We start from the raw sequence: 18,735 nt of genomic DNA on the forward strand, positions 1-18,735 counted from the left end.
AAACACTGCTCTGAACTTGCCACCGCAGTCAAGTCTTCTGTGGACATAGACGAACAGGCTAGGAACCCAGTGCAAAGAGAGGAGAAGCCCTGATCCTGCCGCTGGGGAGAAGCACCAGGTGGTGGGTGTGGAGGAGCCATGCCGCGAGGACACATCGAGTGTTGTCTGGGATCCACGACATCTGTTCAGAATTTTGGGATGCCCTGAACTTCCTGGTGCCAGCCCCCTACCTGAAAATAAGTTCCAGTTGGACCCTGTTAGATTTCAGTGATTAATGAATAAATGTTCACCCTCATATATTGAAAAAACATTTTATTTGGAAATCACTGTAAACTTACTGAAAATTTGCAAAAATAAAAATAATACAAAGAATAGCCCCGTACCTTCACCCAGGTTCACCGGTTATCATTTTGCACCATTTGCTTTATCATCTGCATTCCCTCGCGTGCTCCCTCCCTCTCACTTCTACTCTGTTGTCTCACGTGTGTGTGTACGTACATATCTAGATATACATAAATGCTGCTTTTTCTGAGTGATTTGAGCGTAAGTTATAAATGTCATGGCCCCTGATTTCTGCACCATCCAATACGGTAGCCATTAGCCACAAAGGACCATTTAAATTAAAAGTAAATAAAATGTAAAAGTCAGTTCCTCGGTCATACCAGCCACACTTTCAAGTGTTCAGTAGCCACCTGTGGTTAGTGGCTTCTGTGTGGGACAGAAGGAGTTACCAGGCATTTCCAGCATCACACGGAGTTTGAGTGGACAGCACTGGCTCCCCCGCCCTCCCCGCGTGTGTTCTGTGTCCTGAGAACAGGGCGCCATGCGGTTCCCGACTCAGGAAGACTTAGCCCTGATTCAGAACTCCCACGTAACCCGCGGTTCGTACTCCAGTTTTGTCAGGTGACCCAGTGATGTTCTCATTCCTTTCGGAATGAGGTCTTCAGTCTCGTTTGTGGCCCACATCAGCTTGGCTTGTGCTCAGGGGAAGCATGTGGACTATGTATAGATGGCTAAGCTTTGTGTCGGGCGTTCCTTCGCTGTGGCCCTTCTTTTCGCAAACTTGAACCCTTTCTCTAAGTCATGTGCTGGGGCCGGCTTGCATTCCCGTAGCTCAAGAGTGACTTGGTGTCTTCGTCACTGGCTGAATAACTCAAGGTGCAGCTCCCCACCTCACCCCCCGCTTCGGCACTGACATGGGGTGTCTGAGCAGGTGCGGCTCTGCTCTTAAAGCAGCAGGAAAGATTTCCTGTGAGAAGAAGGAAAGCGGCCTCCCCGGCAACCACGGTCTTTTGCTTTGTTCTGATAACTTTTCCCAGATTTTAGCCTGCAACCAAAGAAAGGCTCGTCTTGTTTCCCTTCATTTTCTGTGTTGTGGCTGAGTGGTGATCCCATGGCTCTGAATCGCTTTGCGGGGCCCAGGACCAATGGGGCGCGGCCCCTTCCTGCCTGGACTCCTCATGGAGTGGAGGCCAGATGGGCACAGCCCGGGCTGCCCAGCCCACATTCCCAGGGGCTACCAACCCTGGCCCCATCGTCAGCTCGCTGTCCTTCAGTCCAGGGGAAAATGGACTGTGGTGATATTCAACCATACTTTGGACGAAATGCAGGGAAGACAAAGAAATTGCAGAGTGGTTTCTAGTTCTGAGCTAACTGGTGTTAGAGCTTTTCCTCCAAGGAATTCCTGGTGACTTCCTGGAATTTTACTGCAGGGGTGAGTATGGAAAACAGATTCCTGGGCTGCTGACTTCACTTCCATAGGGCGCTACCCCCATGACTCTTAACATATGGAGGGGAGTAAAAGCTGAGAAACAAGAAATCCACAGGCTTATTCGTTTACCTTTCTTATATTTCCATTTGCCCCTTAGAATGTATTCTCATACCTTCTCCCACCTTTTGTTTTGATTCAGCATTTCTTAGAAAAATATTTAGCAAAGTAAGAGTCACTGAAGAACTCGGTGGGAATCTTATATGAGCCATATAGCTTGAGCCAAGAAAGAAAGAAGAAATGGATTCATGCAGAGAGAGTGGAAATGGAGCTGAAAGCTTCATTTTCTGCTTAACTAAAAAAGAATGCAAAGGGCTTGAGTGGCAGGGCCAAGACCACACGGCGTCAGCTGAGGGCCGTGAGGTGCAGCGTGAGCAGTGCAGTTTCTGCCCTTCGCCGCCTTTTGAGAGCTGCCTTAGAACGAGCTTGCAGCACCGGGTCCCCTCAGCGCCTTTGGAGGAGTAAACAGGGCGCATTTGATGCTGGTGAAGGAGCCAGAGCACTTCCGGTGCCTCTGGCCATCAGCAGGAGAACACACATTCGGATGTTCTCCACTCACATCTTCTGTGTAATATGAGGTGCCCTAACTGGCCGAGTTGTTCTGATCGATCCATGGGCTTCTATAAGGGTTTCCGTGTGTTCTCCCTCAGGGCCGTAGGTGCCCAATCCTAAGGACTACGATTCTGTGTTCTCTGAGAGTGTTCCCAGCTTCAGCTGAGGCCAGCGTCACAAGTCAGTAACGCGTAGGCCCGCCCAGCCGAAGCGCTGGTTAGTTTCAGGTCACCTCTGGCTTGCGAGATACATGCACGGAGAACGGGGCAGGCTGGGGGTTAGGGGGGCAGTCTTTGCCAGCGAGTGCCCCTTGCATTCTGCTGTCTGGGTTCCCCGGGGGAGCACTGCAGCCACCCGGTCCCTGGTGTGTCGTGAGCTCTTTCTGGCAGCAGAGTCGCCGTGCCCCGCGAGCCCCTTTGTTCCCAGGGCCCACCGCCCAGCCGGCCTGGCCGTGCACACCACGCCATGCCTTCCTCTGCCACGCCAAGACAGGGACCAGCCTTCTCCTGATCTGTCACCGTGACCTACACGATATCCCAGACTCCTCTCCTGCCCTGTCTTCCCCTTTAGTTGCCAAGGTCTTTAGTTGCCCCTTCGTCTCCTGTCTGTGACCTTGCTCTAGTTCCCACTGATGCCACGTTTCCTCCAGGATCTTCTCTCCCAGATGCACCTCCAAGGTGAGCAGGTTACCTCTAGGCTTCTGCCACGAGTCCATTTTCCATCCAGAAGCCCTGCTAATCCTATCCTCCCCCCGCCCCCACCCCTGCGACTCCTCACCACCTCCCGGATACAGGCGAAGCCTGGTGCCGAAGGCCCTCTGCATCTGACTCCAGTCTTTCCAAGTTCATTTGCACTCTCTCTGCAGGAACCCTCACTGCAGTCGGACCCTTTCTGTTTCCTTGTGTTCCCTTTAAACAGCTTCCGTCCTGCTTTATCTTAAGTTATCTTATTTTTATATTGTACCTGCAAACTACCCCAGGTCCTGTGGGGAGTACATGGCTTATAAAACTTATATAAAACCAGGTCTCGGGCTTCCCAGGTGATACAGTAGTTAAGAATCCGCCTGCCAGTGCAGGGAACACGGGTTCGAGCCCTGGTCCGGGAAAATCCCACATGCCGCGGAGCAACTAAGCCCGTGCGCCACAACTACTGAGCCTGCGCTCTAGAGCCCGTGAGCCACAACTACTGAGCCTACATGCCACAACTGCTGAGCCCACGTGCCACAACTACTGAAGCCCATGCACCTAGAGCCTATGCTCCGCAACAAGACACTGCGATGAGAAGCCCTCGCACCACAATGAAGGGTAGCCCCCGCTCGCTGCAACTAGAGAAAGCCCGCGCGCAGCAACGAAGACCCAACGCAGCCAAAAATAAAGAAAAAAATAAGTAAAATAAATAAAAATTAATTAATTAAAAAAAAAAAACAGGTCTCATCTTATTCCCTAAGCCTGCTGTGTGTCCCCGGGCCTCTGTGCTTCATTTGCCCCCTTCTTCCTCTTGGGGTGCTCTCCTGTGCCCCACTCTCCCTCTGACCCCGCAGTCAGTTGGTAACCGTTACGCCTGCCTTATATGGTCAGTTATCCTTTCCCATGTCACCCATCTCATCTTGTTGGTCTCTTGAAAAGCAGTAGTACTGTTTTTCACGATGCCTGTAGCCTTCCTACAGCACTTGGGGTGGTGCTTGGACATAGCAGGCACTCAGCCGATATTTCTGGGTGACCACCACGGTCTTTAGAATCCTCAGCTTGGCAGATTTGGAAATGTGACTTCATAAATTCGTCAAGGATTATGACGTTCAGAAGGACTGATTCCTACTAACCGATGTTATAGAACAGGGATCCCCAACCCCTGGGCCACGGACCGCTACCGGTCTGTGATCTGTTAGGAACTGGGCCGCACAGCAGGAGGTGAGCAGCGGGTGAGCGAAGCTTCATCTGTATTTACAGGCGCTCCCCATCACTCACATTACCGCCTGAGCTCCGCCTCCTGTCAGCGTTATGGTGAGTTGCATAATTATTTCATTATATGTTACAATGTAATAATAATAAAAGTAAAGTGCACAATAAATGTAAGGTGCTTAATCATCCCGAAACGATCTCCTGCCCCTCCTTCCTCCCCCGCCCCCCCCCGCATCCGTGGAAGAATTGTCTTCCACGAAACCAGACCCTGGTGCCAAAAAGGTTGGGACCGCTGTTACGGAAGATGATTAATCTGAATTATTTAAAGAAAGATAAACCTAGACATGCATATACAAGGGCATTTCCTCCTTAGTCAGAAGGTGCTTCCTGGGGTCCCTGTTAGAAATCAGAGATTGCTTTACTAAGCACAGAATTTGAGCAGGATGCATTATGTGCTTTTATGGATACCTATAAATTATGAAAACATTCTCTGCTTCAGGGATATTTCTCTCTAAAGAACCTGTATCCGGCATCTAGGTTCATATACCTTCTTTCCCCGCTAAACAATGGAAAATCTCAGACTCTTTTTTTATAGACTTCGCTGAGACAGCTATCACTTATCGTTGTAACATCAGCCCTCTTTATTTTGGTATGTTTGGCACATTATAGTTCCCAAATTTATATATATTCTGGTTATTTATATTTGAGGTTCATCATTTTTGAGTCACAAATAAGATGGCATCTTAAATCCTGGTTTGTAATTTTTGAGAATTCCTTCTTTTAGGATCTGCAGATCTCTATTTATAAGACCGTACAGCGTAACACCCCTACTAGGGGAATGACAGATGCTGTGCCTCAATTCTAGGCATCTCAGTCCAAAATCCCATATAAGTAAGGAGTCCAGAATAGTGTTTGTTCTGCCATTAATGAATCAGTGGTACCCTGGGTGTGTGAGAAATGCTATTTTTAAACCCATTGCTGACTTCAGTGATAAAGAGGGTACAGACTGTGCCTTGCCAGGCTTGTGAGCTTCCCATGAGTAATACTCATGGTTATTATGACGTCAGAACTTGACTATTCTTTACCAAGAACATAACCATTGCATCATGCAACTGGGGGGCGGGTGTGAAAAGTCCATTTTTCCCAGAGAACACAGCAGCACAGGGCATCAGCTCGTTCTCCCACGAGGGCACGTAAGCCTAAATTCTGTAGTGCCAAACTCCTATTTGGGTTTGGAGAGCAGCTTCCCATTTTTGTCACTGCAAAGCCATTTGCCTCAGAGTTTCCAAACCAAACGAGAAGCATTTGTGATGGGTGATCCTATACCTTCCACTTGTTCAGGAAAGTTATTGGGTGGGGATTAATGCATGTACACCTGAAGTCACTAATAGCTGTGAGGGTCAGAGCTGTTCCATCTTTTGACCCACTGATCTCAGGAAGCATTTTCACAAAGCCCAGAAGTGATGCTAAAATATGGAAGCTAGGGACTGAACTGTTTAGAATTTTTTAAGTTGTCTCTCAAAATGTGTGCTCTGATTTTGGTGGGCGAGGATGCCAAGAGTCTAAAGGTAATTACAATCAACCTCGTTAATTCAGGCCCATTAGGGACCGGAGCATTAGGGAAGGTTACAGGGCTAGTTAGGGTGGGCTAAGTTATACTGCGGCAGCAAATACCCCCCCACATCTCAGGGACTTAAAGTAACAAAGGTTTGCTCCACCATCTTGCTGCCTGTCCCCCTGGAGTCAGCTGGGGTCTCCACTGCTTCTAACCCTCATTCAACCCTTCCACCCACCCCGGGATCATCAACTGGTTACGTTCGCAAGGAGAAGTGGGACCGAACAGGCAAATTGCACGCTGGCTTGTAAAAAGCTTCTGCCCGGAAACGACACTTGTCACTCCCTTTTTATTGGCCAAGTTTAACCATATGGCCAAGACTAATTCCAAGTTACTTGGCTTTAGCTACTCGAGTTATATAACAGGGATTTTCAAAATGCAGGGCTCAGAACAATTTATTGGGATGTAGAAGAAAATATTAGAATATGTATATTTTATCTCATCCTTTTAAATTCTCTATTTTTATGTTTTTAATAAACATAAGAGTAAAGTAGAACATATATAATTTATTAAAAGTAATTATCACATGTATTAGGAGTCTTCTTTTTTTTTTTACTGATTGTCAATCAGAAATGCTTAGGTCATAGTTTATACAGTAGATACAAATGTGCAATGAGTACACTGTGCACAGAAACTGGGTCCTGTTTATGACCAGGAGCAGTGCTTTTTTTTTTTTTTTTAGTTTTTTAAAATTGAAGTATAGTTGGTTTACAGCGTTTCAGGTGTACAGCAGAGTGATTCAGTTATACATAAATATGTATATGTATTTTTCAGATTCTTTTCCATTGTAGGTTATTACAAGATATTGAATATAGTTCCCTGTGCTATACAGTAGGTCCTTGTTTATCCATTTTGTATATAGTAGTGTGCGGGAGTAGTGCTTTTGATGAAAATGTTACACAGAAAAGAAGGACATATGTTTTTAAGGTAAAATAGGTAAAATATAGAGTCTGTATCTGAATCTTCTGAATCCCTCCAAGTTTCCCCGGTGTCCTCTTCAGAATCGTTGGAAGTTGCCTCCTCCTGTCCAAACCTGCCTTCCCTCCAGGAGCAGCGTTTGAGATAAGTGACAAATGAGCTCTTGTCCCATTTCATTGTCTTTCCTGTCTTTCCTCGTCCAGTCATTCAGAAATAGGGTACCGAGGCCCTCGTCCGGCCAGGCGTGGTGCTGAGGGGACCCCTGGTACCCTGTGAACTTGGTTCATCTCAAGCAGCCGGCGTGTTGGCTGTGCTGCTTGTTAGATGGGCCTCGGCGAGCCAGCTGACCTCCCCCTCCTCCTCTGTCACCGGACACTTACGTAGAGCTCACTCTGGACCAGGCACTGCTCTAAGTGCATGATACACGCTGACTCGTTCCCTTCACACCAGGACCCTATGAGATACTGTCTCCATCTCAGAGAGGAGGAACCTGGGGTGCCGAGGCTGCATCACTTGCTGAGACTCGCTGCCGGCAAGGGGCAGAGCCCACCTCTGACACAGTGGCTGGGAACTCAGAAACGATCTGAATTGAGCCCTTGGAACACAAACCACTGTTAAGTTGGGACCAGCTCTGTCACCAGCTGCCATCCTCTGTGCCCCAGAGCAGGACACGTGAGAGCTTTCTGACGCCTTCGCTGTGCTCCGGGGGAGGGAAGCAAGCAAGACCCGGTATCACCAGAGTGGGCACCTCCCCTCAGGCCGTGTGCCAGTGGCCAGCACTGTGGGGTTGCTGGGTCACAGCAACACCAGGACCGGTTTGATGACAGTGACTCACAGCATAAAAATGTCCTCGCAGCGGCCCAAAGAGCCCGCTTTAATTTGCGCGGCTTAGAATGGGCTATTGGTTGTCCTGCCCAGGGATCCCTGTGCCAGCTGGGTTTTATATCTGCAACATCCACACACAAATACGTGCCTAAATGTTGTGAATAATGCCCTGTAGCATTTTTCTTGTGCTTCATAGTTTACAAAACACATCGCAGTGTTCCTTTATTATTCTGCATGTGCTCACAATACCATTTCACTTGCATTCTATGTCCTCCCTTTCTTCCCATCTTGTATTTCTTTTTCCTTTTCCTCCTCCCCAACCTTACTCCCTCCCAGCATCCCAGCCTGCTTTTCCCCCATCCCTCCGGCTTTTCTTTATGTCTTTCCGCCCCCCGCTTCCTCCCTTTACACCATCGGGCGGCGCTTCCTCTACCTTTTCCCAAATTGATCGCTAGTTGAGTTTCATCAGACGTCAGTAAAAGGCAACTGAGAGTAATGAAAAAATTCTCCGAGGAGCAAAGGAGCTGTAACGTAGAGTTACTGTTGTAAACAGCAGTCACCATTTAAATCAAGTAGGAAGGATTATATTACTGTGCTTTTAAGAGGAGGGATGAAAGAATACTGTCTCTGAAGAGAACCCAGGAAAAGGAGCTCTGTGCACCTGGCCTCACGGGCATCCCTGGGTCTGTATGACATCTTCACAAAGTTTTCTTTGCAGGTAGGTAGCAGCCCACGAGAGAAACGTTCAAAGAAATACATAAACATGAGTACAAGAGGCAGCGACAGGTGTTGCACTGAGAGCAGGACGCAGATGGTGGTCTCTCGTCCTGGTTTGTCTGTACAACAGCAAGAAGCTGAGGTTTAGAGAGGGCAGGTCCAAGGAAGTGCTGGCCAGGACTCCTTAACTGTTGCCGTAGCCGGTGAGAACAGACTGAACTTTTCTGTGCCTTCCAGAGAAGTCACATGTTGATCACGAAGAACAAATATACTTGCATAAAGAGAAGAGGTGTTTAGCAACCCCCTTCCAGGACTCGGAACTCAGATGGGGGCGTGTAAGGCTGAGGATGCTTCTCCTGTCTTTCAAGCGAGAGGCTGCGAAGACGGGCTGTCAGGGCAGACTGCTGTTCGGCCAGCGCGACTCTGCAATTGTTATAAATACTTTATCGTAGCTTGAGTACAGACATGTTTTTTCAATGAAATGTATCCTGAGTTACATCACAGAGAGTATAGTTTCCTAGGGCTACTATAATAAAGTACCACAAACCGGGTGACCTAAAACAACAGATATTTATTCTCTCAGTTCTGGAGCCTCTAAGTCTGAACCAAAGTGTCAGCAGGGCCGTGCTCCGGCTGAGACTCAAGGCAGAACCCTTCCTCGCCTCTTCCTAGCTTCTGGTGACCCCCAGCCATCGTCAGCGTTCCTTGGCTTTTGCAGCTACATCACTCCAGGCTCTGCCTCTGTCCTGATGAGGCATTCTCTCTGTGTGTCTGTGTCCTTTCTCCTTTTCTTTTAAGGACACCAGTCATATTGGGTTAGAACTCACACTACGGCCTCATCTTAACTTGATGACACCTGCAAAGATTCTATTTCCAAATAAGGTCACATTCACAGGTACTAGGGGTTAGGACTCCAACATACCTGTTGAGGGGTCACTTCTTAATAGAATTTACCCAGAGTAACAGAATAATAGGTTTACATAATTCGTTGGTGTAAAAGAAAGTTGACAGTGGCTCAGTAATGAGAACACCAAAATGGAAAAGAGTAAAGTAGGTTTTCAGTTCCGATTCTGGGTGCGCCAGACATTGCTGAAGGAGAAGCTAATTAAATTCGCAAGACAAGTTAGTTGTGGGCTGGGCACAGGACGGGTAAGGTTAAATAAAACACACAGTTTGGTAAGAGGAATTTAAGAATAACTACTTCTTTTTTGCCTGGAAGAGAAAACAAGCCTACCAGATTTTTAGTCTTGATTTGGACCTTCTAACCCATTTCTGAAGGGTAGAAAAATGCAATCTGAGGCTTACGCTAGCATTGCCAGGCACGTAGCTAACCCCTCAGCACCTGCCCCCGCTCCAGCTCATCGCTTTCTTGAGGTATTCAGTGTGCTTTGGAAACAATATCGAATGGACGGGGATTGGTCTGCCAGTGATAGGAAGTGGCTGAAAGATCCAGGGACACAGTGCTTTTGTAAAGATTTGTTGTGACTCAAACACCTGAAAATTAATGCTGCTGAGACTTTAACTGCCTCATTTAGAACATTTCAGGGCCAATGTGAGCAGCCTGCTCGATCTTTGAAAAATGTGTATTTAAATGAAATTCTGGGTTAAACCCAGAAGTATAGCTGATTTTGTTTTTACAGTTTGTGGGTGTGCTACCTTTTTCATCCCACCAGATGTGTTTATATGTTATCTTCTTGAGATCCTCAGTTGGAAAGAAGATGCAGAGTTGAAAAATGTAAGCCTCTACCACCTTTGGACTAAAAGGACAACATGGGTAGCAGAAGGGAAGTAGAGTGTGTCTGAGAAAAGACCGATCCGAGGCTCTATTAAGGCGAGAGTGGCCCTGAAGAAGGAAAGTTCCTCATCCTCACCCAGCCCTCAACTGATTTGCCTCTTGAATGTACTCATGTCTCCTTCAGAAATGTTTGGAGCACTCAGAATCTGAGCTAGAAACTTAGTTTACTTTCCCATTTTGCTGTTATTAATATGTGACTTTCAATTCTCTTTTATACCAGAATGACTACAATTATTCCTCGATATACATTGCAGAGACATTCCTGCATGGCCTTTTCCAGAAGCACTGCATAAGTAACATAAACTTATGCAGAATTTAATTTGAAATAATCACTTTGCTTTTGCTTGTATAATATTTGACTAATTGAAATCCCCTCCTGGGTCCACTGAGGGCAAGATATAGGGAAGTTACAACATGGAATGTCTTATCTCCAAGGAGGGAAAAACAGAGAGTTCTTTTAAAATATGACAATATATCCTGAGACAGTTTTGCGTTAGTAAAATGCATTTGGTTTCCTTAAACCTTCTGTCAAGGGATGAATTGTCTCCCTAACCGCCTTGCCTGTAAAAACGCATGTTTAACTCTTAACTCCATTACCTCAGAATGTGACCTTATTTGAGGAAGGGTCTTCACAGAGGTAGTCACGTTACAGATTATTAGGGTGGGCCCTAATCCTATATGATTGGTGTCCTTAAAAAGGGGAAACGTGGACCTAGAGACATGCACCGAGGGAATTAATGCAATTATTGCTTGAAAACAGAGTTTTTGAGGTTTTTTTTTAATACCCTTGTTTTCCTTTCATTGATTCTCCAGTTTCCTGGAGAAAGAAACTGAAAAGCATGTTTGTTTTATCGGTATCATTCTTTTTTTTCACCAGAATTATCTTGGATTGGTAATTTTCAGATTGCTTATGAACACTTGGCAACATGGCCTCTAGATAATCAATTTATAGGCTACATTTACTTACCCACTGCAGTGAAAGGCTGGCACATCCATAGTGATTTATGACTTAGTCCCAGGCAATGAGGCAGAGTCGCAGGAAGGGGAATTTGAGAGAGGCTTGACTCTGTTATAGATGAAGTTAGCAACTTTCAGGAAGAGAAAGTAAGTCTGAACATGGATAAGGGCTGATGTGGACAAATAATGAGCCAGTAGGTAGGTATGTGGAGAATTTGCAAATGGTAGGAAAAGGATGTTTCTCAACTGGAGAAACACAGCTTATGGTAGAATTCGCAGATTCAAGGAAGATGACGTAAAAGATTTTGAAAGTCCTTAAGAGAATCATATTTCTTGGGAAAGCAAGGGGCATAGCATGGTACACTTCGTTCTCTTCCCAGGGGAGTGCCCCTTCTTTCTCTCCTCCTGACCCTGTGGGAAAAGAGGGCTGGTGGCTTATGCCTAGCCAGGCCCAGTAGCGCTTTCTCTGTTTTCATTCTCCTGGATCAATCCCTTACTTGTTTTTCTTTTTTCATCATTTTATACTTCTTCACTGTGACTCATACCGTCCTCCTCATACTGTTTGACAACATCTGTGCCCCCAAGGATTACTTTGTTTGCCATCTGCTCTACTTTCTACACCATTTCTCCTGGGAAACAGCTTTACCCACATGGATTCCATTTTCATCTAGGTGTTGTTGACAGCCCTCAGGTCAACGACCCCTCGCCCATTCTCACATCCTGGTTTTTCTGTTGGTACATGCAGAACGTCGTCTCCTCTCTGTTGTTACTAATGCCTTCAATGAAATCTCTCCAAACTCGAGCTCTTCCTTGGGACTTCCCTGGTGGCGCAGTGGTTAAGAATCCGCCTGCCAGTGCAGGGGACACGGGTTCGAGCCCTGGTCCAGGAAGATCCCACATGGTGCAGAGCAGCTAAGCCCGTGCGCCACAACTACTGAGCCCACGTACCACAACTACTGAAGCCCATGCGCCTAGAGCCTGTGCTCCGCAACAAGAGAAGCCACTGCAGTGAGAAGCCCGCGCGCAGCGCACCGAAGAGTAGCTCCCGCTCGCCGCAACTAGAGAAAGCCCGCGTGCAGTAACGAAGACCCAACGCAGCCAAAAATAAATGTTAATAAGTTAATAAATAAATTAATTAATTTTTTAAAAATCGAGCTCTTCCAGCTCACTTGGCTCTCATCTTCAGCAACACCGTTCCTTTCCCAGTCTCTTTGGGATGTCATCCTTTAATTTCAGTCTTTTTCCCTTTCCATATTTTTGTCACTCTGTCCTACTGATCTTTGTTTAGCCATATTTTTGACTCCACCCCTTTGTCCTTGGTCTTATGCATGGACTGGTTCAGGGTCACCTTGCCCTCTCCCCGCTCCGATTCATCCTGTGCAAGCTTAGCCCATCTTATTAATTTCCATTGTCTTTTCAAAATGGTTTATCTTCATTCAGGATTCAACTCAGCAGATGGGAACTAGATGCTTGATTGTCAATGACCAGCGGCTCCTGACACTGTAACTTTGGTAAATTAAGCACTTCCCTGCCTCAGAGTTTCAGTATGAATAGCTGAACAGTGAAGGTTTCAACTTGGATCTCTTGTCAGTGCTTGTAATTCATCTTGTTCAAAACCCATTCCATTATCCCATCCCCCAAGAGAAACAACACTTTAAGAGCACCTCCCATCTTCCATGTCACCGTCTGTGAAACCCCGCTCCTTTCAGGCCCCCAGACGTATTCCATTGCTCCCTCGCCTTTGCCCTTGCATCCCATCTGTCAGTGCGTCTTGCCTCTCTTCTCTGCACAGTCTTATGTTTCTGCTCCTTCCTTTCTGTTTTCTCAGGCAGTTCCTTCGTCCAGGTCCTCATTACCTCCCCCCCTGGACTGCTAGGACAGCCCAGGTCAGCTCACCCAAGACCGGTGCTCTGTCCACTGTGCCACTGTACATCAGAGGAATGAAGTTTACCTCTTTCAGGAGGTAAATTTATTTTATTAGCACAGTTTTGAGTGGTTGTATTCCCAGATGTCATCATAACCAGAGGATGGAGAAATGCAGGTGACTTGGGAGTGCTGTCGTGGGGTCCATTGTTTACCAGGTGGCATGCAGTTGGTGTGCCCCATACTTTAGATCAGTCTCCTCTCACACACCAGCTTTCATTTTGCCTTGGCTGTTTTGGTACCTGTCTCCTTATTTGGTGCTTTAACTCCGAGACCCTAAAGCATGAAGGGTTAACAGCACAGGTCTGGTAGTCAGGCAGACCTTAGTTCAAATCCCAGCCCTGCTGGTAGTAGCAAAGTGAGCTTGGACAAACTGTCATCTCCCTGCACTCCACTTACCCATCTGTAAAATGGGAAATGCACCTGACCTTACGGTTGTGAGGTGTGTGCACCTGGAGTCTGACACAGAGAGCAAACCCAGTAATGACAGTCCGTCTACGACTTGTTAATCGAGTGTTAGATGACAGTCAGTATAAAGTGAGTGACTTTAGTGGTAGGGCTTCACACCAGCCTTTTCAGTATTTAAAAATTACTTCTAGAAGAGTGAAATTATCAGAGGAGGACAATTCTGGGTAAGTAGGCTGTTGGTGCACACAGTGTAGACTGGTAGTTACGTTGGGGGTGAGCATTTGTTAATGTATTAAATGCTCCTAAGTTGTTGTCTCCAAGCAAAGCTTCAGCTTCCTGAGGGCAGAGACCACAGTGCTGGCTGCAAGCCCCCAACACCCAGTTAGCAGGAGCTGGAACACTGTCCTTATGCCCTTTGAAAGATATAATATCTTTCTAGTCGCAGCTCAAGTCTTACCTCCCCTGTAAACCCTTGCCTAACCACAGCCCATAGTGATTCCTGCCTCTGAACTCCTGTTGCATTTACTTTGGCAAGTTGCTTATGTTGCCCAGAATTGCCAGTTGTCCTTTCTACTTTGTACTGAACTTGGCACCCCCATGAGATTTTAAGCTCCTTTAGCGCAGTGCCGGTGTCTTAGATGTCTTGTGCTTCCTTTTGTCCCAAACTCCAGTCTTTTTATATAGAGGGCCCTTAATGGAATCAGTAGTATTGTGATTGTCATTACTGATAAAGAATTCTGTAGAGAATTGTGGTTGATCCTAAACTGTGCTCTGGTGGAATATGCTACACATTTAACATTACACAACTAGCAGATAAACAGACTTTGATGGAAAATGATATACAAGCCCCATAGACATTTAGTATACACTGTTTTGGAAATGTATTATTTAGAAATGGGCTAACCTGAAATTATCTTTGTACTACTTGTGAAATATATAAACTTGACAAGCAGGATTACTGTCATTAAAATCTTATGAATGTTGTTACATATATGAATGAAGAAATTTTTTCTATTACTTTTCAACCCCCTGAGGCATCAAATTATGGTAATCAGTGATTATACAGATTAACCCTTTTTAGGCGTTTTTAATGTCCATTCAGATGCGTATTTCTAACATTCATATATTTTTTGAAATATTCTGTAATGTTATTATACCTTATGTGCATAATGTGATATGTAAGAGAGATATAGCAGTCAGCTGGGTATGGGAATTAATCTGTCCTTTGAGTTCTGGATTACGAAAAAAAGATCTGTAGCTTCTATCAAATACTGTTTGGTAGAAGCGTGTGGCCAAAGGACTATAGGAAGTGGGGAAGTTGGCACCTCCTAAACTAAGGTGTTCTTTTTCTTTTTTTTGGTCATACTATGCAGCTTGCCAGGATCTTAGTTCCCCAGCCAGGGATGGAACCCATGCCCACAGTAATGGAAGCATGGAGCCCTAACCACTGGACTGCCAGGGAATTCCCAAACTAAGGTGTTCATGGTTCTGTTCTCTTTAATAATATAACTGGATTCTGAGTGGTGATCTGCAGCACCAAAATTAAACTTTACATACTGATAAAAATGGTGCCACTATTTCGCTTATAGTTCCTTCTCTCAAGCTTTGATAGAGTCCAGTGAAACTGAATTCAGCTTAATTATTATTTTAATCATAGTTGAACCCTCACTCATCCCTGTAGTTTCAGCAGAGTCTGATCTTCCAGTAGATAATTTTGGGGTGGTGAAATGGAAAGGAAATGTACTCAGATGTGAAGCAACTTTTCAGTTCATCTAATTGTGAAATATAAAATTATGAAGAAACTAGGCAAATACGTGGAAAAAAATGAACTAAATGAGCCAATCCTTTAGCGAATGACCTTTTAAAAATTCGTGTGACTTAAGAGCTCAGGAAGATCATGAAGATTTTTAACTATCCTTTTTTTTAAGGTGGAAAAAATTATTCTTAACCCTAGAGAAATAAATTTCTCTTTAAACTATGAAGACAAAGTGGCACATAGAATTACCCAGATTTGAACTTCTGGGATCAAGGTCTGGTTTTTCCACTTATTATAGGAGCCTTAACCCATCACTTGACTTCCTAGTCAAACTAGGACCCTCGTAAGAATGAAAGTGGAGAGGGCGCTCTTACTAATTCATTTGGAATAACAAGGGTAATTCCGGATTGTCCCAAAGTCAGATGTCCGTTTACCCTGTTCGTAAAGCATCCTGCCCAGAGCCTGGTGCTTACTGGGTGCTCAAGATTTTAAAATCTGGAGAATCATGGGACTCCTGAGTCATAGGGTTTGAATTCAAGTGTGATAGCATTTTATGGACGTAAATGGCAGCTCTAATAAAGAGTAGAAGGCAAATGTTTGAAAAATATTATTTTGAAATGCAGACTTTGGTGCATATCTTTTGAAAAATGCAAAATGAGCCTGTGAATAAAATGACTAAAAGAGGGCCCAGTGCTTTTACTACTGCCTTTAGCAGTGTCAGAAATGCACCCTAGGTAGCTGGGACCTGGATTTGTTTGGGGCATGAAAGAAGCAGTCTTTCATCTTTGTGGTAATAAGAAATGACTTCTTACAAATAATGGAGTTTAATTCTGCTAACTATAGGATGTATTTTAGTGCCTGTTTTATAGGAGCTGTATTTCATTTGCCATATGCAAGGAAGGACATATTACATACAGTTGTGTAGTACAAGTTGACTTAAATTTTAATAAATTAGTTTTTAAATGCTTTTTACTGGTCACTTTTATAACATCTGCATAAACTTGTATCAGTAACATTAAAAAGCATGCAAGGCCCTGATGAATATCTAATATTCAGTGTTTATAATTTTGACCTTCTTATGAGACAGATGGTAACAGCGATGTGCCTTTTAGAAAGTTTAGTTCTAAATTGTGGTGACTCATGGTGCTTTCACATGAGTGACAATGCGGCAGTCATGTCAGGAGTTATTTTGGGAGGCTACTCGGGCTTTTGTGGAACGGTCTGGGTCTCATGGCCCCCTCTAGGGAGCAGGTGTGAGTTTTGCAGATTTATCTTACAGTGATTTCCCTGGTGCCTCACTCCCCATGGGCTCAAAACCTGCCCTCACACCCACATGGTAATAGCCTCCCAGTCTCCCAAGGAAGATGGAGAAAAATTCACTTTCTCTTCCAAGAACCCAATAGGAAGGGCAGAGATGACTTAAAAAGTGATTGAAATGGTGCCATAGGATCAAACTGAAAATGCCCATTAAACCCCCTGCCTTTTCTGAGAAGAAAATTGACAGATAAGGAGGGCAGCAGGCCTTGAAGAGCACAAAGGTCAACACAGAAAGAAATGAGAGGAAACAGCTCTTCCTAGAGTGGAAAACATAAAGGTCCTCGCCTTCCTCGGCCCCAGCCTTGGAGATCTGAATAAATAGAACGCAAAGGGTGTGGGCTGGGATCCCTGGGTTCTCCACGAATCAGGAGGACTTGTTCCAGAAAAATACTCTCAAGGAGAAATGTTTGGCGATAAGTTTGGTTATTCCTGTAGGACTGTTTTAAGACTAAGCTACGCAACTATGAGCAACGGTTTATCACTTATGAGATAGTTTAGAGATTTAAAAATAAGTAACAGTAGTAGTAGTAATAATAGTAATTGCTATTATTGTTATTATTGAAGACTTTCTTTGCCTGTATTTTCTTTGAGCAGTTTGCTTCGCAGAGCAAAATGGCTTCTGCTACAGAATAAAGGTACTAAGACTGTAATGGCAAACTTCCAGCTCTAAGATAAATAAGTTCTGGGATGTAACGTACAGCCTGTGACTGTAGTCAACCGCGGGGTATTGTGTACTTGAAAGCTGCTGAGAGAGTAGATCTTAAATCGTCTCACCACACACACACACACAAAAGGTAATTAGGTGATGGAGGTGGTAACTAACCTTATTACGATCAGCGTTTTGCACCATATATTCGTATCAAATCATCACGTTGTAGACGTTAAACTGCCACGATTTTATATGTGTTATATCTCAGCCAAGCTGGAGGGGGAAGTAAGGCTGTATCGGGAATTGCTAATCTAGTTCTTAGAATAGTGGCTGCTGACCTTATAAAGGAGAAGCAGTGGCCACACCAGGCCAGGCCAGAGTCTGCAGCAGGCGGTGCGGCGGAGGGTGTCTCTAGCCATGCAGGTCTCCTCTCTGATCCCGCAAATCTGTCACCAGAGGTACCTAGTGACAGTATCCACAATTTTATGACCCTTGGCTGTCATCCCAGTGGCAAATAAGTCATAAGCCATTCTCTTCCCCTCTGTAAAATTCCACTGCTACACCCTGGCCTTTCCACCAAGATTTTTCTGAAACAGTGAAAACGGAGAATAGAGCTACATCTCCTTTATGTAACATCAGCATATTTCTTCTGCCACCTCTGACCCCTCGCTGCCCCCCTCCCTGTCCTCCTGCCACAAAGCACTGAGGATGGAGCAGTAAGGGGCAAGCTCGATACCAAAGAATAAAGGAAATGTTTATTGCTTTGCCTCTTCAGTGGATACGTTACTAAAAGCTGAGGGATTGGTCATTTCTATATTGTATAAAATATCTAGAACAATGTGGTTATTTAATTCTGATAAATACAGAAAAGCTATTTTCTGTGTTATTGTAGAATTAAGGGGAGATTGACTTGAACAAAAAGTACCATAGGAAGAAACAGGTAAAGTGTGAATTCTGAATGAGCAAGCCAAAATAGTCTTGTCAGGCAGAAGGCTGTCTACAGAAGTATAGTCATATTACACAAGTAGATATTGGAGTTCAGGAACCAAACAAGAAAGGAAGCTTCTGTCAGATCTATGGGATCAGGGTCAAGGTAGGGTTCAGAGCAGGTGTTGGGTGTTAGACAGGTTGAGGTTGCCCCTGGGAAGTGAGAGCACATCCAGGATGAAGTATAGACGGAACATGACTGCTGATCCCAGGACAAGAGCTGCCTGGACTCTGCCTTAGTTTGGGTGGAAAAGTATCGGCAGGTTTTTCTTTATTCTCCAGAGTGAGGCCAGGTTCCATAGGTGCTTGTGACTGGTAATTGCTCTATAGCTAGAAAACTAAGCTCTCCTCGAAGCCTGGTCAGTTAGAGTGCTTTATTCCATCAACTGAGTGCCTCCCATATGTAACAAACGCGGCTTAATGCTAGGGGGTAAAAAAGAAGTATAACCTGTAGCTCGCACCTTCTGAATATAGCCTGGTTATGGAAACATGACTTAAATGTATAAAAAGTTATATAGCACAAAAGATAAGTCATTCAATTCAAGACAAGAGATTCTGCAAGGCAGAAATGCAGTTTGTGGGCAAATGGGCAGTGCACATGGTAAGTGCCTTAGGAATGGAGAGTTGGGAATATCAGTGTGGGTTGGAGT

General features: G+C 45.1%; 1 protein-coding gene across 10 annotated transcripts in view; it reads left to right on the forward strand.

Annotated features, from left to right (window-relative positions):
• Nucleotides 1–18,735, forward strand: part of HIPK2 (homeodomain interacting protein kinase 2) — a 169,310-nt gene that overhangs the window by 43,101 nt on the left and 107,474 nt on the right. The window contains exon 2 of one of the 10 annotated variants that reach the window (XM_055084802.1): nucleotides 4,267–4,320. The exons of the other annotated variants lie outside the window; for them this stretch is intronic. Coding sequence (XP_054940777.1) covers nucleotides 4,267–4,320 — 54 coding nt within the window. The remainder of the gene's footprint in view (nucleotides 1–4,266; nucleotides 4,321–18,735) is intronic. 10 annotated transcript variants of the gene reach the window in all.

Source organism: Physeter macrocephalus, chromosome 5, assembly GCF_002837175.3.
Source record: "Physeter macrocephalus isolate SW-GA chromosome 5, ASM283717v5, whole genome shotgun sequence".
Taxonomy (NCBI): domain Eukaryota; kingdom Metazoa; phylum Chordata; class Mammalia; order Artiodactyla; family Physeteridae; genus Physeter; species Physeter macrocephalus.